This window comes from Danio aesculapii, chromosome 3, assembly GCF_903798145.1.
Source record: "Danio aesculapii chromosome 3, fDanAes4.1, whole genome shotgun sequence".
Taxonomy (NCBI): Eukaryota; Metazoa; Chordata; class Actinopteri; order Cypriniformes; family Danionidae; genus Danio; species Danio aesculapii.
This window is the reverse complement of record NC_079437.1, coordinates 38,474,175-38,496,261: the sequence shown is the minus strand read 5'-3', so window position 1 is coordinate 38,496,261 and position 22,087 is coordinate 38,474,175. Positions and strand designations below refer to the sequence as shown.

The following is a 22,087-nucleotide window of genomic DNA, read 5'->3' as shown; positions in this document are numbered from 1 at the left end:
TCTTTTTTTCTGGTAATGCATTTTCAAAATTGATTTAAAAAAAAAAAACTAGGGCTGCACAATATGTTTCAGCATCAATATCGCAATGTGCACATCCACAGTAGTCACATCGCAGGATATGCAATATTGAGTTATGATTATAGTTGACCAGGGGAAACAGTTCAGAACACATGAGAAATGTGAAGTTATTACAGACTTTAACCATAATGGAGTGAAAGTTTATCATGTGCACGTGGTTTTAAGGCATAACACAGTTCAAAGTATTCAGCAACATATAGTGTTCTTAAATAAAGAATACTTTTATTAAATTATTTACACAGTAAAGGCTTTTGCAGTGTTCTTTTACATTGATTACTCAAAGTCTGTACTTTAAATACTATTTGACTGCCCTGAAAATCAAACATTTTGCTCTTTTGTGTTTATCTATGCTTGTAATTTGTTTATTACATGTCATGCATAATTAACTTCCCTGCAGAATCATCCCAATCAATGTGATTAAACAATTCTTTCCAAATAGCAGTTTTCAAGTCATTTGGTGAAATTGTATATACAGTATATCGCAATATTTATTGCAGAAAAGCTAATATCGCAATGTCTGATTTTTCCAATATTGAGCTACAACACTTTTTAAAAAATGTTTTGTTATTTTTTGTAACTTAGGGTATATGCAGGATTTCTAAAGGTATTTTCAACACCTTTTTAAGACTTTTTAAACACCTTCTGAGAATATTTTATATTTAAGACCTCATCGCCACTTCAAGTTCTAATCAGTATCAAACCTTTAACTTAATAAACAGTTGTAGTTAAATAAATGGGGCACAACCTCAGATAAGCTGTGAAGAAACAAAGCTTTAAAAGATTAAATTACGTGGTTGTTTTTAGCGACAGGCTTCAGCCACTGTTTAAACTCGTCTTTCTCCAACCAGGGGTACACAAACTTACATTTTCCTATTTTGCCATCTGTTTTGCTCTCTGGTTTTGCTACATGTGGACAGCGTCTTTTTTTTTTTTTTTGGATAAAACCTTTATTTTTTATTGAATACAAGAATAGTAGCATCACTGCATTGAAGAAAAAATGCATTAACAAAAAAAAAGAGAGTTTACAAAACCTCAATCATTAAGAAAAAAAAGATTATCATAAGCTTTAAGAAAGTTATTATTCTTCTTATTATTAATAAGCTTAAGAGATTCAATATTGAAGGAAATTTCAGCAAGGAAAGTATTAAATATAGCTATGAGCGTCACATCACCTTCCTGCGTTTGTCGCAAATTACGTGACATCACCCAAACAGAGGAGCTTGGCTGGATGCGCCTAGCCCAAACCAATCGCGTGGATTGAGGAAAATAAATATATTTATGCTTTTTTGGAACACTTTGGACAACGCTTTAATACGCTTCAACAACTTTTTAATACCTTTTAAGGGCCTTAATTTTCTGATAATTGATTTAGAAACTTTTAATACTTTTTAAGACCCCATGAACACCCTGCTTAAGTGTGAACAAATATGCACATAAAAATACACCATACAATTAAATGAAGCTATTTTTGTCTGAATTTTCTGACGTTTTATTTAGTAAATGACAGGTAGTTGAAGATGGAAAAAACAGTTTTTGTTATTTAGTACACTAATTGTAGGAAAGAGGAACGAAGAATTAAGTTAAAACAAACAGTATCAGAATACAGATGATTGAATGAGTGGATTTAAATGGCAACTTCACTTTTCCACATCAAAAGAATGTGCTTATACAAAATACAGCACTGGATATCAGGCGATTTTGCATATTTGGCCATATCAATGAAACATAGTGTGAACATCAGATCTTGCTGGATAATTTCCACTGATACAGTGGCAACGTCCATCAACAGTATTAAAGCAAATGTTCACCCAAAAATAAACATGTTGTCATATTTTACTCTCCCTCCACTTATTCCATTGAACTTCTTTCTTCTGTTGAACACAAAAGAAGATATTTTGAAGAATGCTGACTTTCATGGTATTTTTCTCCTTACCATGGAGGTCAATGATTTTCAACATTGTTCTGAGTATCTTTTTTTATTCTACAGAATAAAAAAAAACTTCATTTGGACTTGATATTGAGTAAATGATGACACAATGTTCATTTTTAAGTGAACTGTCTCTTTAAAACCCCACTCAAAGGTCCTCCACCTCGTCCAGCTTATGCTCCACTATCACGTCATGACCCTGGAACTTAAAATACCCCAAAAAACTCTTTTTCTGAAGCATCAGAGGGAACCACAGGACGTCATCGGCCCACATCTGGCTGAAAGGGATTTTATCAATGTCGAACCACTGAGGCCTCATTTCTAAAAGACAAAACAAACCATCATTAGGCCTTCAGCCTCAGCGAGTATCTAAAAGAAAGCAGACAATGGAGCTGTTTTACCGTCTGATTCGGCTGGCTCTCCTTCATAGGCGTCAGCTCTGAAAATGTGGACATCCATTAGTTCCGTTTCCCCAATAAACTCAAATTTGATGTTTCCAATCTTGTGGAGGGTGTCCACAGTGAGGCCACTCTCCTCCAGCAGCTCCCTGTCAAATAAAAAAGGCCATTTTGTTTCAGCTGGAAAACTAATAAAAGCAGGGAAGATTGACCATGACCGATCTCTGACACCGTTGTTAAGTTCAAGACAAGTAAATAACTATTACAATGTTCAAGTCATTTAACTTTGATCTCTAGCTCTGAGGGAGTGAAAATAGACACTGAAAAGAGGAAAATAAAAGCTTGAGAAATATGATACACCTAAAGCATTCCTGCCAACACTCCCGTTTTTCCTGGGAGTCTCCTGTATTTTAGACCCATCTCCCTTCACCCTCCCGTTTTGTTATTTCTACTGGAAAACTCCCGTAATTTCACTCCCCCCGGTGTTCAGCTTTTTGGTATAGTCTGTTAAACCCCCAGGCCTCCGACTTTGGTATAGTATCCGATCGCAGCGGCCGCAAGAAACTCAGTGAATAGTACAGTTACTTACCCGGTTCTCAGCTGTGTTATTCAGACACCTCACCCTGACAACCCCACCCCCCATCCCCTTCCCCCACTTTCCTGTAATTTCTGAGACAAATGTTAGCCGGTTTGACCTAAAGAGCTCAATAAAAGAGACAATTCTTAACTGTATATTCACAGAAATTAATATTCTTTTACACAAAAAAACAGCTGTTGTGATTTGTTATTGTAATTAGGGCTGCATGATACTGGGAAAATATGTGATGTTGAGCCTTGTGATAATGATATAACTGCTTTTAAAAAGGTATATTTTATCACCAATTTAAAAAACAACTTTTTTTGTAATGATCATACTAATATAAACAGGTAATACTGTTGTTCTTTTTGGCTGTTATTACTTTTCTCTCTCATCTACTGGTTTTAGTATTTCTTTTCAGTTCTAGGTTCAGCTAACAGCACCTACTGGAGAGGTGGGGGTGAAGATACTAAAGGTGCCATCTGATTGGTCAGATGATTTTATGTGAAGCTGCTTTGACACAATCTACATTGTATAAGCGCTATACAAATAAAGGTGAATTGAATTGAATGATTTGGATAAACAACCTATGCATGCAGCACTCAAATGCTTGGCAAATAAAATGTTTCAAATTTAATGCACTTCTCTGCAATATGAGTATTGCATATACTAGTATCACGATACTTATACATATTTTTATATGTTGTGCAGGTGTAATTGTATTTATGTTATTATGTTAATTATATTAAAAAGGGGTGACCAGAGATGTCCCTTTTCCAGAGACAGTCCCTACAAATGTCCTGGTTTTACAGTATATTCAAAACATGATGCAAACACACAGCAAAAGCAGTCTCATCTCATTTTTGTCAGCTTTTCCGGGGCCGGGTCGCAGGGGAAGCAGTCTTAGGAGAGAACCCCAGACTTCCCTTTCCCCGAACACTTCCTACAGCTCCTTCGTGGGGATCCCGAGGCGTTCCCAGGCCAGCCGAGAGACATAGTCCCTCCAGCATGTACTGGGTCTTCCCTGAGGGATCCTCCCGATGGGACATGCCTGGAACACCTCCCTAGGTAGGCGTCCAGGAGCAATCCGAAACAGATGCCCAAGCCACCTCAGCTGACTTCTCTTTATGTGGAGGAGCAGCGGCTCTACTTCGAGCTTCTCTCAGGTGACGGAGCTCCTCACCTTATCTATACGGGTGCGCCCTGCCACCCTGCGAAGGAAACTCATTCCGGCCGCTTGTATTCGAGATCTTGTGCTTTCGGTCATGGCCCAAAGCTCATGACCATAGGTGAGAGTAGGAACGTAGATTAACTGGTAAATCGAGAGCTTTGCCTTTCAGCTCAGCTCCCTTTTTACCACAACAGACCGATGCATCAACCGCATTACTGCTGCTGCTGCTGCACCAATTCGCCTGTCGAACTTACGTTCCATCTTTTCTTCAAAAATAGTCTGATGAACATAATTTTCAAAAGAACAATCTTTCAACAAACAAAAGAAAATTCAGTCAGCGCCAAGTGGTAGCCTAGTGGTATTGTGCACCAACATATAGCTCCGACATGCTCACAGCGACCCGAGTTCGATTCCCGACTTGATGTCCTTTGCCAATCCTTCCTCTCTCTCTGCTCCCAATGCTTTCCTGTCTGAAATCTCTACTGTCCTATCATAATAAAGGTGAAAAACCCATAAAAAATGTATTAAAAAATAATCTAAGAAAATGTATTGTTAAATACAGTCTTATAATCTAGATATTTTTGTAATGTGTTTTTGTAAGGTTGAGGGTCAGTTTGTCCAGCAAACATCATTATAATTATTCATTATTATTATTATTTATAGTAGAATATACAACCCAAATCAATAAAAAAACAGTAAGTGAAAAACCTTATCTTATGTATTACATTAACCTTTAAAAAAAATAATTACTTGAAATAAAAGATTAGGTACTGATATAAAACAACACAATTATTTAGCTAATAGAAAATTCTAAACATTAAAAACTATTGCAATATATCAGAGATAACAAAATAACACTGGTAGAACCCCACACCATTAAGTAAGAATTTTATAATAAACGGATATTCAAAATCATTAATCGAAAAAAAAATTAACTGACATAAAATAAAACATAAAATGGCTTTACTTGCTGGTAGAAAAATTCTAAAAATTAACAAAAACTACTACAATATGTCGGGCATAACGAAGTAACATATTGTTCTTCATTTCCTTAATGTAAACTCAAACTAACACACGCACACACACACACAAACACACGCACACGCACACGCACACACACACACAAACACACACACACGCACACACACACACACACACACACACAGTGCCACTGACCGTCTGGCCGCTTGCTCTATGGTCTCTCCAGTCTGAACTTTTCCTCCAAAGCCGTTCCATTTTCCAGCTCCAAAGCCTCTTTTCTTCATGCCCAGCAACACCCGGCCGGGCTGGACCACCAGTACCAGGGTCAGCAGCTTAGAAGTCAACATAATCCTATAAATACAACACAATTCCTTCAAAATTCAGCAAACAGTCTGACAGTCACTGATGTTCATCTAAATACGTATAACATCATTCTTTATGACAACTTTGCAACATAAAGTCTTTGAAATTTGAACGATTCTATTGAATTTTGACTTGTATTTACACTACAATTGAAGTATTCACATGGCAAACAACAGGAGACAATTATTAATTGATCAGATAATTGATAATAGTGTAAATAAGTACAGTGATTAATAAGATTCGTTTAAACAATACTGTTAAGGCTATTTCACGGATACTTCTTATCCAAACAATATCCTTACTTTGTCCAAAGAAGCCCGTGGAGACAGAATGTAATAACTTTTACAAAGACAGAATGAATATTTCTGTATGTTATGAATTTTAAGCTAAGTATACTGATGAATCTTTAGCTCTTGTTCCCGCGTGTTGCACAGAGTCACGTGGAGGATTCAGATTCACAACAGTGGATGTCGTAAAAATAGGGATTAGCCTCCACGTTTTAGATTGGTTTGTGTCCAATAGCGAATATGATTTGTAGATCTGCGAAACATGTAAACTCCACCTACCTAAGGTTAGTAATCGAGCGTGCAACGTCGAAATGTTCTCGATTGGAAATCTGAGTTGGCTCTGTGACTCGGTTCTTTTGAACAGAACGAAACGGGTTAAAATTATGTAAAGCGTTATGTTTAACTTACACAAATCATATACATGTTTTAGCGGAACTTTAAATACTTAAAGTACTGTTTATTTGCAATAATTGTGACATGCGTCCTCATTCCGTTATGCAGTTCATTAAAAAGATCCGACTCAAATGAACAATTCCTTCACGAATCGGACATCAAAGCGTGCAACAGTCAAATATTTCCGACAGAGAAAGAACAGCAGGATCAGCCTTTATTAACCTCATTTATCTAATTATACACATCAGTGCAATACATCTAAATCTAAAGTTGTCCTACAGTCAGATGAGCACAATGTATCTCAATTATGTTATTTTGTATGCTTCAACAACATTACAGAAATTTCAATTCATGAAATGCTAAAGGAACAAGGGAAAAGTAAACAGATAAACAAGCATACATATACAAAGAGATAAATAATAGCAATAATAATCATAAATTGTAAACACAACTCTTCAAGTGCATACATATTTGAATAGCAGAGAAGAAGTGAAACGTTTTACAGCCATAGGTTTGTTCCGATAGTAGGAAAAGTTGTGGGAAAAATCACTAGAGAAAAATATTATGTTTAATGGCTAATAAAATGATCATGATGCAAGCTTTTATCATCGAACTTTAATATATAGATTTATACGATTTATAGTGCAAATACACATTTTTTAAGTATTTCCTTAGTAATCAAAGTCAATCCACAGCTTTTATAAAGCTCAAAAATTGGAACAGTAAATGCAAACAACAGAATGTAAACAGCAGAAATAGCAATTAATGTATCAGCTCAGCAATTAATTCAACTTAATTATCAACACCTACTAAAAATAATTAATGCAATTATGTTAAAATGAATGTCTCTTTAAACGTTTTCAAAGATTTTAAACCGTTTAACAGAAAAGAACTTAAGTATCTGGTGTCTAAGAAGGTATTTAGAATTAACATAGTATCTGTTGTTGAATGGCTCTGCGCAATGTTTGCGCATCTTTGACGTGCTGACGCCAGTCGCCCACGTGCTTCCTTGTTTTCATGCACTTCAGTTGTACATGTGATCTTGTGTTCAGATCACTTATTTCTTTATTAATAATGTGGAAACGCTTACAGAGGTCGTGTATTCACACGTCAGCGGTGTGTCTGAAGAAGACTCCTCTGCATCTGAAGGGCAAGAGTGCTGCTGATAAGAGGTGGTTGGTTCGGCAGCTCAGTGACCCGTTCGTTAAAGCTGCTCACGAGCAGAATTACCGCTGTCGAAGCGCCTTCAAGCTGATTGAGATCGACGACAAATTCCGACTTCTCAAACCGGGTTTCACAGTCATTGACTGCGGTGCTGCGCCCGGTGCGTGGAGTCAAGTTGCAGTGCAGAGAGTCAACTCAGCTGGAGAGAGTAAGTGTTATGCTAAATTATGAAGGCTAATGTAAAAATCATACCATGTCACACAATACATGTCACGTCAGTAGAGAGTCGGGGTTCAATCTTCGACTGGCTGGCGGGAGCCGCCAGTGGCGGGTCTTGTGACCTGACAGTGGCTGGGTGTCAGCCGCCAGTGTCCAATTGCCAGGTCATGTGACCTGCCAGTGACGGGTTAGTTGCAGTTGCGTCTAGTGTGTCCTTTGTCGCTTTTTCTTTCTCTGCTTTTATTTACTTGTTATCATAATGAGTATAATTTTATGAAGTGTTTTTTCATTGGGTATTCTTTAGAGTCTATATGTTTCCGTCACTGACATTTGCAGCAATGTTTCCTCAAAGAAGGTCTTACCACGTTCGCTTTCACTCTCTCAGACTGGTGGGTTCAGTCCGCAGACAGCGAGCTCCGAGTTTACCGCGTTTGCTTTAACTGTCTTTGCAGCTTTACACATTGATGCATTGACTTCTTATTATGAAATTGTGTATATTATTCAGCTTAATTCCAGATACGGTCCTCAAATAGCCGGGATTACAACTGGATGGTCACGTCTTCACCAGCGCATTCGCGCTCCGAGATCGACGCTTCTCTTTGCACTCTCGATAGGAGCAATCAAAATTTTATTTATAATAGTTTTTATTCCTTACAGTCTATTGCATTACATCAGTGATGTTTCCAGTAAATTTATCCCAAATAAGGTCTTCAAACGACCCGTAAACTGACTGGTGGGTTACCGACGCAAATCATGCAGTCAGCAGACAGGGAGCTCCGCGTTTGCTGAAAATACTCGTCTGGACCTTTTCTATTACAAATTGTGTATATTAGTCAGTTTAATTCCACATACGGTCCTCAAATAGCCGGGATTACAACTGGCTGGTCCCTCCTCCCCTAATAAACGCGATCACATTCTGCGTCTGGCGCGTCTCCTCGCGCTCTCATTCAGAAGAATTACATTTTGAATTCATGAAATGTGTATTCTTTAGGGTCTATGTTTTCGTCACTGACATTCGCAGCAGTGTTTCCTTAAAGAAGGTCTTTAAATACTGACAGGTGGGTTTGCAACACTCTAGCTGCATCAGAACGCAGGGAGTTCCGCTCTCACTCTCTCAGACTGGTGGGCAGACAGCGAGCTCCGAGTTTACCGCGTTTGCTTTAACTGTCTCTGCAGCTTTATACTTTAATTTACTATCATGAAAATAATCTTCTGAACCTTTTCTATTACAATTTGTGTATATTATTCAGTTTAATTCCACATATGGTCCTCAAATAGCCGGGATTACAACTGGATGGTCACGTCTTCACCAGCGCATTCGCGCTCCGAGATCGACGCTTCACTTTGCACTCTCGATGAGACCAATCAAAATTCTATTTATAATAGTTTTTATTCCTTACAGTCTATTGCGTTACATCAGTGATATTTCCAGTAAATTTATCCCAAATAAGGTCTTCAAACGACCCGTAAACTGACTGGTGTGTTACCGACGCTAATCATGCAGTCAGCAGACAGGGAGCTCCGCGTTCGCTTGAACTTTCTCTCCAGCTTTATACATTAATTTATCATCATGAAAATACTCGTCTGGACCTTTTCTATTACAAATTGTGTATATTAGTAATTTTATTTCCAGATACGGTCCTCAAATAGCCGAGATTACAACTGGCTGGTCAGGTCTCCCCCCAGCAGCTCTGTACGACTTCAGTAAAATTAGTATCAGATTCGCATTTTCCGGATCAATAACTCATGACCGAGACATTGTTCCTACACAAATATGACCTCTTTTCAACTGTCGCAATGTATACAATCACCTACAATCTTATTTTTCTAAAAATGAGCTTTCCTACGCGCTGGACGCATTATATTGATCTCTATGCGCAGGCTGCGAAGAGAGTCCGATCCTTAGGGACCGTCTACAAAGAGCAAAACGCAAAACTACAAAAGTTGTCAATAACTTCCCTCAAACACATTATACTGCCATAAAATTCAGATCACACGTCAGTGTTGTCCTGCTGGTTATACTACAACACTTTTAGCATATTTTTAATAAATTTTTGTTATCAATTTTTAATAACTTCACTGTAACGCTGCATTTTCACCAAATTCCGTTCACTTGTCGCTGCTGTCCTGCTGGTTATACTATAACACTTTTTTACTATCAAAAAACAGCCATTATTGGTGAATAATAAAAATTCATAAAAATCATGCAAAACATTAATTCATTCATTCATTTTCTTTTCGGCTTAGTCCCTTTATTAATCCAGGGTCGCCACAGCGGAATGAACCGCCAACTTATCCAGCATGTATTATGCAGCGGATGCCCTTCCAGCTGCAACCAATATCTGGGAAACATCTATACACACTTACACACTACGGACAATTTAGCCTACCCAATTCACCTGTACCGCATGTCATTGGACTGTGGGGAAAACCGGAGCAGCTGGACAGCAGTGACGTGTGATCGGATTTTGGTGAAATACAGTAATTTACAGTAAAGTTATTGAACATTTTTTCATAATAAAAATTCATTAAAAATATACAAAATAGTTTTTTTAAACCAAGTTTAAAAATTTGATGATTAATTTTATGGCAGTATAATGTGTTAGAGGGAAGTTATTGACAACTTTTGTAGTTTCGCGTTTTGCTCTTTGTAGACGGTCCCTAAGGATCGGTCTCTCTTCGCAGCCTGCGCATAGAGATCAATATAATGCGTCCAACGTAGGAAAGCTCATTTTTAGAAAAATAAGATTGTAGGTGATTGTATACATTGCGACAGTTGAAAAGAGGTCATATTTGTGTAGGAACAATGTCTCAGTCATGAGTTATTGATTGTGCGAATCTATTGCTAACTTTACTCTTACAGAGCTGCTGGGGGGAGAGCTGACCAGCCAGTTGTAATCCCGGCTATTTGAGGACCGTATGTGGAATTAAACTGACTAATATACACAATTTGTACTAGAAAAGGTCCAGACGAGTATTTTCATGATGATATATCAATGTATAAAGCTGCAGAGAAAGTTAAAGCAAACGCGGTAAATGCCGATCGGTTGGGGGTGAATGTGCCCAATGTCTAAATGTACAGATCCATTATATTATTTTCAGATAAATTGAAAGCAGCAGAAGGAAACTCAGACTTTTCCATATTTTCTAGATTTGAGGACTCTCTATTTGTAATAAACATTCTAAAAATGTCCCATTATGAAGAATAAATCCGTAAAAGTGTTCATTTTGTGTATTGTTAAAAACATTTGATGCAATGAAAGCTCATATGACCTACCAGTTGCCAACTGCTACCAAGTGGCCATTGGTAGGACACCTGACCCACCAGCCAGTTGCTAACTGCCACCAACCAGTCACTGGTAGGACACCTGACCCACCAGCCAGTAGTTAATGGCCACCAACCAGTCACTGGTAGGACACCTGACCCACCAGCCAGTAGTTAATGGCCACCAACCAGTCACTGGTAGGACACCTGACCCACCAGCCAGGCACTGGTTGGTCACATGACCCACCTGCTAGTTGTCAAATGCCGGGTTAGATGCGGCTGCCACTGGCAGGTCAGGCTACCCGACAGTGGGACACTGGCGGCTGCCACCAGTCAGTGACAGGTCACGTGACCCGCCACTGGCAGCTCCAGCCAGCCAGTTGAAGATTGAACCCCTACTGTCAGTAGATGTACTACTGTTTTTTGTTTATTTCTATGTTTATTTCAAAGTAAATGCTTTTATTCATTATCCATCCGTTTTCTTTTCGGTTTAGTCCCTTTTATTAATCTGGGGTTGCCACAACAGAATGAACCGCCAACTTGTTTTACGCAGCGGATGCCCTTCCAACTGCAACCCATCACTGGGAAACATCCATACACACTCATTCACACATATACACTATGGACAATTTTTATCTTACCCAATTCACCTATAGCCCATGTCTTTGGGCTGTGGGGGAAACCGGTGTTGTGCCGAAATATGTGACCCGTCGAAAACTGTGACCAGGGGGCGCTGTTCAGTAAAAATTTCACTCGGGAACGTGCTTGTCGCTCATGCACGCGACCGTGAACGCGCAGACACTGATATCAAGCGATCAGCATCGAGCGGTGCTGTAAATGAATGTTTTAAATGCTGGGATTCAGAAAACAGGTTAATTGAAGAACTTTAATGTAGTCCTGATATGTTGACCATCCAAATTCTTGTAAAGAAGAAATAAAAAATAAAAATTCTGTTGTCTCCTGATAGACTCGTAGTTTGTAGATTTCGTTATGAAATAGTTTATGCGTTCCAGATTCAAACTACTGACAATTTGACACTGTAGATCGGCTTCACGGAATCTGAGGTAACATTCATAGCCATCTAAATATTCTACTGCATATGCCAGATTACAATGTTTCATAATAAAGTTTATAAAGTAATGCAATCTTCTTTCTATTTGTATAAAATTTTGACCAGATATTAGATTAATATATGTTTTATCTAAACTGTGTCTGGAATCTGAAATTCAGCTTTTGAAATGATATTTGTTTGATTATATTTAATAAAGTAACTCATGTCATATCTTATGTATCTAAAGCATATTGACCAGATATTTATTTACAAATGCTTTAGTCACTGAATCTGAAAGTAACTGAAAATAATGTTTACTAAAATGACTCATGACGCTCCTCCATGTGATCTGATTTTGAAGTCTTTAGAAAGGTCATTGACTCTGACAGATGAAAATATATGCCTACAGAATTCCTATTTCTCTTTGTCTTGGTGCAGTATTTTTTCTTTTTCTTTAAGGATGTATTTTTGATGTCTTTGAGAAACAACAGGGTCAAAAAACACCCAGAGGAAATCCACGCAAACATGGGCAGAACATGCAAAGTCCACACAAAAATGCCAACTCCCTGCCGAGGCTTGAACCAGCGACCTTCTTGCTGTGAGGCGAGAGCGCTACCCACTGTGCCAACATTTTTATTTATTTTTTTTACTGCTTTTTATTTAGTAAGGACATATTATTTTGATTAAAAAAGTGACTTTAGAAGCTTAAAAACCAAATTGAAATGCTATTCTTTTGACCTTTATAGTTATCAAATAACCTCAACTTTCCAGTTTCTGTGGGTTTATGATTTGTAGTTACGCACGGCAGTAAACTGAAGATAAAGTTTTTCTAAATTTAAAATAAAAATATTGTCATTTAGAGCATTTTGGCACAAAATAATAAAAAAGGTGACAGACAGTGAAGAATACTGAATACTTAATATTTTACAAATATTTAAAATAACATTTAGCCTGCTGATGGCAAATAAAAAAATGCATGCCTTTGCAGAAGTATTTTTAGGTTGCAAAATAAATACATTTAGAACTACTGTTTAAAGCTTAAATGTTGTTCATAGAACCATTTCATAGCCAAAAAAATCTTAAAAATGTCATTTTGAGGACATTCTTTAAACATAGACATGCATTCTGCACACATTCTGAGATTTTCAAAATGCATCTGTGTTCTTTCTTGAAAGATTCTGAGCTTTGTTTCAACAGCAGATAGCGCTGTATGCTTTACAAACAGTCATACTCTACTTGGATTTAGTTCCTTACTAATCCCACTAACCTAAAACAATTCGGTAACACTTTATAATAACTACACACTATGAATCATTTACTAAGCATTAGCATCTAGTAAATTCATTATCTGTTAAGCATTAACTCTATATTAATAAGCGTTAGTAAGCAGTTTATAACTGCAGCTACAAATCTTGCATTCTCGATTTACAACCACATTTATAATGTGCTGAATAATTGTACTTTCATACTTTGTTAATGATTTATTTTTCATTACTAAAATTCTGTATTACATTATTCACAAAACATTTATTTAAGAATAGTTGGTGGTTTTTAAGATCATTCAGAATGAGTTAGTAAATGATTAATAAACTATTGAATTTAACATTTATATATCTTTTTATTCATGCATACTGTAATGGTTACTCTGTATGATAATTAATGCACATAAAAAACATAAGCATACATATAAAAAGTTTTATGACCTAATCTAAAGTGAGGACTACTTATTCTTTATGAATCCCTATAAATGACAATTAACAAATGAACGATAATCTTTGCAATCTTATCTAATAAAGTGAAGTTTAAACATTGCTGAATAACAGGAGTGTCAAAATATGACATAAAATTGGATAAAACAACAACAATATAATCGTTTAACAATATAATAGGATGCAATGTTTAAACTGTACAGTAATTTTATTTTAGATAAGGTTGCAAAGATTTATTTTTTGTTTGGTACAGTTTCTTTTGTGTATCTTCAAATGAATAGAAATGAGTAAAGTCATTTATTTTCTTTTTTCCTGTTTAGAATATAACTGAGCCTTTACTTGTCATTTATAAGGCATTTATAAAGCATAAATAGTCCTCACTTTAGATTAGGTCACAAAACTGGATGGAAGTTTAGGTAGTTAAGCATTTATTAACATGTAAATTAACTATTAGTATATGCCTGAATAATAAGAATTATAAATGTTAATTTCTATAGTTTATTAATCGTTTACTAACTCATTCTGAATGATCTTAAAAAACAACCAACTACTCCTAAATAAATAGTTTGTAAATAATGAATACTTCATTTAGTAATGAAAAATAAATCATTAACAAAGAATGAAAGTACAATTATTAAGCACATTATAAATGTGGTTGTAAGTCAAGAATACAGCATTTGTAGCTGCAGTTATAAACTGCTTATTAATGTTTATTAATGTACAGTTTATGACTCAACAGAATGCATTTGAGTGTACATGTAACCCCGCCGGTCCTACACCACCTAACCTGCTTCGAGCTGGGAACGAACCCGGCGACCTTACGCATGGGAGTCAGTTGCTCTACTAAGGAGACTGAAGACCAAGGCCTCTAGGGCAGGGGTTTTCAAACTTTTAGGACACACGCCCCCCAAATTTGTCCAATTTCACTCGCGTCCCCGCCAGGCACCCCTCCCTCGAGCCAAAATTATAATGCATGCGCAAACATCAATCACATATTACTTGCTGCGTTTAAAGTCAAATAACTGATGCCCATGTAAACATAGTCAGTGGTGTCTCCAAAGTAAGTGAAAGATCCAGAAGGGCATCCTGCTGATTTGATTCAGAAGGGCACTTTTTTTCCAGACGGCTCACCGGTTTGACTTTCATTCATTCACCGTCATTAATTTTAAAAAGCACCCACTCCATTTTATTTGTATATATTTTACTTGAGGATTAACTCTACATGTGCTTGATAGTTTGTTGTGAAGCTAACTTTAATCATATTCCCTCTAGTGAACACATAAAAATCGTCATCATAATTTACTCGAGTGCACTCCTCAATGTCTCGTTCACAGTTTGAAAACCCCTGCTCTAGAGCACCTTTAGAGGTCAGAGGAGTGAGGTTTACATGCGCAGCACTTCACCAGCTGGCGTCTGCTACATACAGTTAAAAAGTATTCTTATAGTATATGTTAGCTCTTATAGTATATGTTAATTATGCATTGTTTTTATTAAATAGCTCTTATGTCCAGTGTTGTGTTTGTATTTTTGATTAATTTATATAGCACCGTTGTCCTGCGAGACATGGCATTTCGTTCCTCATTGTATGTAATTTGTCTGACATTCCTCTGTATGTCCACACATGTAGTAGAATGACAATAAAGATCGACTTGACTATTAGAGCAACATCAGCTGATAAAAACTTGAATCCAGAGAGATTAGTAGGTTTCAGAATTTATGCAGAATCAATTCCTCGAACAATTTTTCACCATGGCTCTACTAAACAAAACCTTTGTTTATTACAGGTGTGGATCTTCCCAAAGGCAGCGTAATAGGAATAGATATATTACACATTTTCCCGCTGGACGGAGCTCAGTTTCTGCCCAATCATGACATAACATCTTCTTTGACTCACACGGCGCTGGAGAGGCTCCTGCCTGAAGCTGGAGCAGACGTCATCCTCAGTGACATGGCCCCCAATGCCAGCGGCTTCCGGGAGCTGGATCACGAAAGACTGGTCTCCATGTGTCTGTCAGTGCTGGACTTAGCTGACAAGGTTTTGCGGCCTGGAGGCTCTTTAATTTGTAAATACTGGGATGGAGGTCTGGCTAATAAGCTCCAGCAGAGACTTACCTCTGCGTTTCAAGATGTAAGAACTGTGAAACCCAGAGCAAGCAGGAAGGAGTCAGCAGAGCTGTTCTTTTTGGCCCGTATGTTCAAAAAAAGATAGAACTATTTTTTTAGGCATTTTTTAAAATATGAAATATGAATAAATAATTGTATAATAAAGGGATGGTCAGGTAGCTATTTTTGAAGGTTTGATTGTTTTTCATAAATGTGTGTGATGTTTTAATGCTTTTCATTATTTAAGTTTTTTTTTAAATGTTATTATACTACAGCTTTTTCATTCTTCAGCACTTCTCGGTAGTAATAGCTTCATGAAGCTTCACAACCTTTATGAATCCTTTGTTTTAAATCAGTGGTTCAGAGCACATATCAAATTGTCAGCGTTACATGATGTCATTAAACAGGGCTTTGATAAGTCAATATGCCAAGAAATGTTTCAAAAATTCAGTGGTTCTCCACTAGGGGCGATTTGTGTAGTACCATAAAATGCACATGAATTCATTCAGATTGCCCCCCAGTGGCGAATCTCTGAAAAGGTTTCATAATTTCTACCTGATCTCAGATCAGTTTAACAAGTTTGTATATGTTTAATAACAGGACTCGATATTAACTTATCGATGCCGTGCCACTGTGGCTAGTACTTTTTTTTAACGTTACTAGACACTCGCCTTTTTCACTAGCCACAATTTTGGTTTTGGGAAAATGTATTTTATATGCATAAATATGACTTTGGCATGCTAAAATTACTCAAGATATTGTCTTATGTCCACATGACTTCATTTCACTGTTGTGTTGTGTATGACTTTGCTCAGTGAGCATAAGCAAATCAGGTTTCATGGTGTTCCATTGTAATTAGTTATTATTTCACATGACTTTTCAGGGCTCAACATTAAGTATGTACCAAATTTTCATCTGGCCACACCGAAACACAAATAAATAAACAAATAAATATTTTTTAGGCCCAAAAATTTCAAAAGCTTCTCAATTCTCGAGGGCCATCCTGATTGTCGAACCCTGCTTTATAGAGAACTACAATTTAAAAATAGTTTTCAACCAACCGAAGTGGCTAGTGGGAGCAGCTATCTAACCTACCACAGCTAAAAGCTACCCGCGGGTGTTCATGTCAACCCTTATTTAATAAGCTATTTGTAAAAAGAAAAGGGGTAATGGCTAACAGTCTCTTGTTGGGTTGTTTTCAGAGCCCACTATGGAACAAACAATATATAAGTCTTTTATGGCCCGTTTCCACTGAGTGGTACGGTACGGTTCGGTTTGGTACGCTTTTATAGCCGTTTCCACTGTCAAAAAAGGCCCATTTCCACTGAGTGGTACGGTTTGGTTTGGTACGCTTTTATAGCCATTTATAGCTAGACGCGCAGCTGAACGCTATTGGTTTACAGAGATAAGTCATTCGCTTACGCAACAAGCCAGAATGAAAAAAAAAAAACGCCATATTTAAAATACACGCACAGCCGAGAGATTACAGCGGAATTATTTATACATATTATAACGAGCCATGGTCGACCCGGGCTCAAACAAACCTTGTCGTTGTTTTGATAAACAGCCACAAAGCCAAGAAGAAGAGCAGATTTACCCTGTGCTGCGTAGTTTTTTTACGAGGCAGTCTGAAGTGCGAGCAGTTTCGCTTTCTTCCTTGCGCTCGCCGCGCGTCTAAATCTGAAATAACAAACTTCTTGAGCTGATGATAATAACCTGCGCTTGATTATTGACGTGCTTTTGAAACCCGATCCTGTCAGACACTGACAAACGCGAGAGTGAAGCGCAGAAAAAACAAAGGAGAAGCCGGAAAAAAGGAGCACATTATTCTTCAGCAAACATGAACAAAATGCCTTGTTTAACTATTATTGTTATTATCACCTTTTGGACTAATATGAACTCAGAATGACGGAATTACTCTCTAACAGTTAGTAACAAACATTTCTACACAAGTATTTATGTGTGTAAATCCTCTGTTTTGTGAGAAGTGTTTTCATATGATATGTGAATGACCTGTACAGCTTTATTGTAGACATTTCCTCCAGCGAGAATGACGTTGACTGAAACTTTCTGTCATACACCACACCCACCAAAAGGGTACCCTTGTTAGTGGAAACGCAAGCTTGATAAAGGTGACCTGTACCAAACCGAACCGTACCGTACCGTACCGTACCAGTCAGTGGAAACGAGCCGTACCACTTTTTCGGCACCCTTTTGAAAGGGTACCAAACACGAGAAAGGGTACCAAAAGGCGGAGCCACACGCGCAGCTGAACGCTATTGGTTTACAGAGAGGCGTATTTCGCTTACGCAACAAGCCAGAATGAAAACAAAAAGCCAGCCATGTTTGAATTACACAGCGAGAGATTAAAGCGGAATTATAAATACATATAATAATGAGCCATGGTCGATCTGGGCTCAAACAAACCTTGTCGTCGTCTGGATGAACAGCCACAAAGCCAAGAAGAAGAGCAGATTTACCCTGTGCCCCGTAGTTTTTTACAAGACAGTCTGAGGCGCGAGCAGTTTCACTTTCTTGCTAGCGCTCGTGCGCGTCTAACATTATATCTGAAATAACAAACTTCTTGAGCTGATGATAATTACCTGCGCTTGATTATTGACGTGCTTTTGAAACCCGATCCTGTCAGACACTGACAAACGCGAGAGTGAAGCGCGGAAAAAAGGAGCACATTACTTCTCAGCAAACATGAACAAAATGCTATGTATAACTAACTTATTATCTTCACCTTTTGGACTAATATGTACCGGGAATGACGGAATTACTCTCTAACAGAGGCTACATGTGCTGCTGAAGATTACAGACACAGATGAGAGGTATTCACTGACTGTAGGCTATAATTTCTGTTGTTTTGAACCTAAATATTTTCACCCAACAACTCTGTCAGCCCCAAAACACAACCAATTTAATGTTGAAGGCAGAGCCATTAAAAGAGTAGAACACTATTGGTTTCTAAATCATTCAAGGGAGTGTTTGAAAGCATCTATTGATCGATTGCTCATATATTTGCATGGTTCAGCAGATAGATGTGGCTTTAATATGCTCTTGTCCATGTTGACACAGGGTAAAGCAAGTGCATTGATGATCATTCTAGCCAGTCTCAGACATTTTCTGTTGAATGGTCATTCGGCTCATAACTTAATAGGCTTGTATAAGTTGCGCCTTGCCTGAAATGTAGACAAGAATAGGTGGCTGCAGTAAGGGGAGGGCTCAAAAAAGACATGTGAAATCTGACATGTCTCGAATCTTTGTTTTACTGCCTGTGAATTTCAGCAATAGAGGATCGCATTCTTTATCGCGGACGAAGTGGACACAATTAAAATACCACTGTTTTTACACGAAGATGGTCACAGTCACCAAAGGGAACAGTGTTCATTACTTAAATAGACTTACATTAATCTGTATGGTCAACAGTGGTAAATGTTAAAGCTTACACAACAAGAAATGTTCCAAGATTTTATTTATAACAGATTTTTTTAGTGTAAGAACTACGACTCACAAAATGCAGTATACACGCTAAAAATGTTGGGGTTTTTAAACCAAGTTGGGTCAAATATGGACAAATCTAACCATTGGGTTTAAAAGTGTAATATATATTAAATTGAAAAAATTAACCCCATGTTGGGGTTCATTCCGCTGTGGTGCCCCTGATAAATCAGGGAATAAATTGAAGAAAAATGAATGAATCATCCCAATGTTGGGTTTGTACCATAGACTGTAAAAGACCCCATAGATTTCTGAAAAGAACAAATGACCGGCAATATTTTGTCAACAGGGGGTAACCAGTTAAGGGTAAAGAGGCAGCACATGAGCGGAGCTACAGACGCCTGCTAACATTTAGACAGGCTTTTCAATGGGAGAACGCTTGATACTTCATTACCTGTGACTGGTTTGTGTTCTGACCACATGTGCTGGTTGTAGACTATATCAATAAAGTGTTCAAACTTTTAAAAACACTGTTTTAATACATTGAGCCACTAAGCATTGTTCTTATGATGTTTTTCTACAGGAGGAAAATGCAAGTTACTTCCAAATACTTCAAATATAGTCTGTGTTAGTAAACACAAGGCTATTTATGAAAGCTATTTATAACAACGTTTCAGATGACTGTTCTAGAGCCTACAATCAATCTGTCAGATTCTGGAGTGCATTACAGCTCTAAAGAAAATTATAAATGCTAAACAATATCTTAAATAAAACAAATACATTTATAGATATGATTTATAAGTATGTAATTTCACTCACCTGGGAAATTGAGGCAACTTGAATGGTTTGTGAACACAATTAAGTTCAATTAAGACAATTAATTATCTGATAATTTTTGGAAATAATTCCAAAAGGCAGCTGACTGTGTAAAGTCACATAAAACAAAACAAAAATATGATGTACATGCTAAGTTCAGCAGCTAATCAGTCAGAATCAGCTGAGGTGAAGTGATGGTGACCAGCGAGACCTAGCTGTCAATCAAGTGGCCACGCCCTTAATTATGCAGACTTAATATAACTCAATAAAAACAAACCAGATGAGTTATAAAAAAATTGACCCCCTCACAGTTGTCATGAAGCGTAATATTAGCTGCATACACCAAAATCTTTCTTTGTACCAGGCTGTAAACACCTTTTTTTCTGCTGTAAAGTTGGCCAAAGTTTAACAGTGGGTTCAATAGAAAGTTGCTCTATTATGGAGCCAGGCCTAGTGGATGAATTGCAGTTTCAGTTACTTCTGTATTTGCTTCACGTGGGAGAGCGGGAGGTTGCCGCTTAGTTTGCACATATATTGACCCAATGTTGTGTTAAACCAACCCATTTTCTTTCTTTTTTTTTTACGTATACATACAAAACAAACTGGTATGCAGACCAACACGTTCACTTTATTAAAATGACATAACTTTAATTAACTGTAATTAATTGAGTTAAATTTCGCCAGCAGTCTTCAAAAAGGGAAAAAGCATTTATTTGCTCAACTGGCCAAACCTGAAACATGCCAAAATGGCAACATTTTTAAAAAATAGTTAAAACTTTGTAGCCCTGCCAGAAAACAATCTTAAAGGGGGATGTAGTAGGTGTAAGCATTTGCAAATGTTTTATTAATAATAAAAATAAAATGCTGTTTCTTTTAATCCCACTAGGTGACGCTTTAGCACAGAAACTGCATACTTCACCATCAAGACCATGAGAAATAAAGCAAATTCAAACCTAACACATATCAATATTCCAAAAAGAATTATAAAAGGTGTTTTACAATTCACAACAAAAGCCTTTAGATATACACTCATTGCCTATAAAACTATATATTAGCACCCTGAAACTGTAGGCTGCAGGCTCCATTCGAAAGCGCTAGAAAAGACTGTCAGCTTCGACTCTAGATTGCTCTAATCTCAAGCCTCAGCAGAGAGACTCAAACATACCTAAATGAATTGTGCCGGCAGCTCTGGCGCTTTCATATTCGACTGAGCTGCGGCGTGCACCATACAGTATGGAAATTCTTGCAAGCTCACTCTTTAATCTGAATGTCTGTGTCAGCAACATGTTTAACGCGTGCTGCTTCGGTCAATCTGAAAGCAGTGTTTTTTTTATCATCGCGTTGACGTATCAGAAAAAATTTACACTCGGGGGACAATCCTCTCATGCATCTGTGACATGTCAAAAAGAGCTCAGAGAATTCACTATAGAAGATTAAGGAATTTATTTGAGAGCTTAGTCTTGTATGAATGTTAACGGTTGTGAAAGTGGAGACTGGAGTCTGCAGGGGTTCCGCCGCACTCACTGATATGGAATCGTTTGATTTTGGACTTTTTTTGTTCTGTCTTTTTCTCTTTTTAGTTTTACTGCTGTTAACTTGTGTCCTTCAGGTTTCCTGGAACATCTCTGGAGATTCTCTCTGAGGTCAGTGTTCAGGAACTTGAGGTCATGGTAATATGTTTCAGTCTCACATTGTGACAGGCTTTTGTCAAGAGCTGATGCTCTGTATAACACACACACACACACACACACACACACACACACACACACACACACACACACACACACACACACACACACACACACACACACACATACAGGTATATATTGTTTACAGGGACAGCATGTAGCCACTGTGGTTTAGCGGGACACACATTTCCTTTCAACCTACAAATGAAATTTATGTATCAAACAATCTATTATGGCCTCATTAAGATACATCTCACTTAAAAAATCACATGTGACCATGGAGTTGTGGAAAAATTACACCTGTTTTTTCACAGGCTTATAGGGTCATCTGTATCATGGTTTGTTGGGCCACGCAGGTTTAAAGGGTCTGCTTGTGTAAATCATTCATACACAACAAGCAAAGTGGTTTAAAGGGTCAAACATGGTTTACCAGGACCAGCAACAACAAAAACA

General features: G+C 37.5%; 2 protein-coding genes across 3 annotated transcripts; one reads left to right on the top strand and one right to left on the bottom strand.

The window, feature by feature from the left end:
- Window positions 1–1,535: 1,535 nt before the first annotated feature.
- nudt1 (nudix (nucleoside diphosphate linked moiety X)-type motif 1) lies at window positions 1,536–7,354 on the bottom strand. Of its 2 annotated transcripts, none has more exons than XM_056453941.1 (4): window positions 7,266–7,354; window positions 5,328–5,483; window positions 2,407–2,552; window positions 1,536–2,326 (listed from the first exon to the last, which is right to left on the bottom strand). In XM_056453941.1, the coding sequence occupies exons 2-4, from the start codon at window positions 5,477–5,479 to the stop codon at window positions 2,154–2,156; spliced, it is 471 nt and encodes a 156-aa protein (XP_056309916.1). In that variant the 5' UTR covers window positions 5,480–5,483; window positions 7,266–7,354; the 3' UTR covers window positions 1,536–2,153. The 2 variants fall into 2 exon arrangements, with proteins under 2 accessions (XP_056309916.1, XP_056309915.1); XM_056453940.1 differs by lacking the exon at window positions 7,266–7,354 and adding an exon at window positions 5,798–5,949.
- mrm2 (mitochondrial rRNA methyltransferase 2) lies at window positions 7,193–15,869 on the top strand. The gene is made up of 2 exons (XM_056453939.1): window positions 7,193–7,547; window positions 15,368–15,869. Exons 1-2 carry the CDS (start codon window positions 7,193–7,195, stop codon window positions 15,790–15,792), a joined length of 780 nt encoding a protein of 259 aa, XP_056309914.1. The 3' UTR covers window positions 15,793–15,869.
- Window positions 15,870–22,087: the final 6,218 nt, after the last annotated feature.

Excerpts from the sequence above, each read along its gene's own strand:
- nudt1 (XM_056453941.1), bottom strand. The coding sequence starts at position 5,479 with ATGTTGACTTCTAAGCTGCTGACCCTGGTACTGGTGGTCCAGCCCGGC. Across the intron at positions 2,553-5,327 it reads ATAGAGCAAGCGGCCAGACG|GGAGCTGCTGGAGGAGAGTG; the intron begins GTCAGTGGCACT and ends TTTATTTGACAG. Across the intron at positions 2,327-2,406 it reads AGAGCCAGCCGAATCAGACG|AAATGAGGCCTCAGTGGTTC; the intron begins GTAAAACAGCTC and ends TTTGTCTTTTAG.
- mrm2 (XM_056453939.1), top strand. The coding sequence starts at position 7,193 with ATGCACTTCAGTTGTACATGTGATCTTGTGTTCAGATCACTTATTTCT. Across the intron at positions 7,548-15,367 it reads AGTCAACTCAGCTGGAGAGA|GTGTGGATCTTCCCAAAGGC; the intron begins GTAAGTGTTATG and ends TGTTTATTACAG.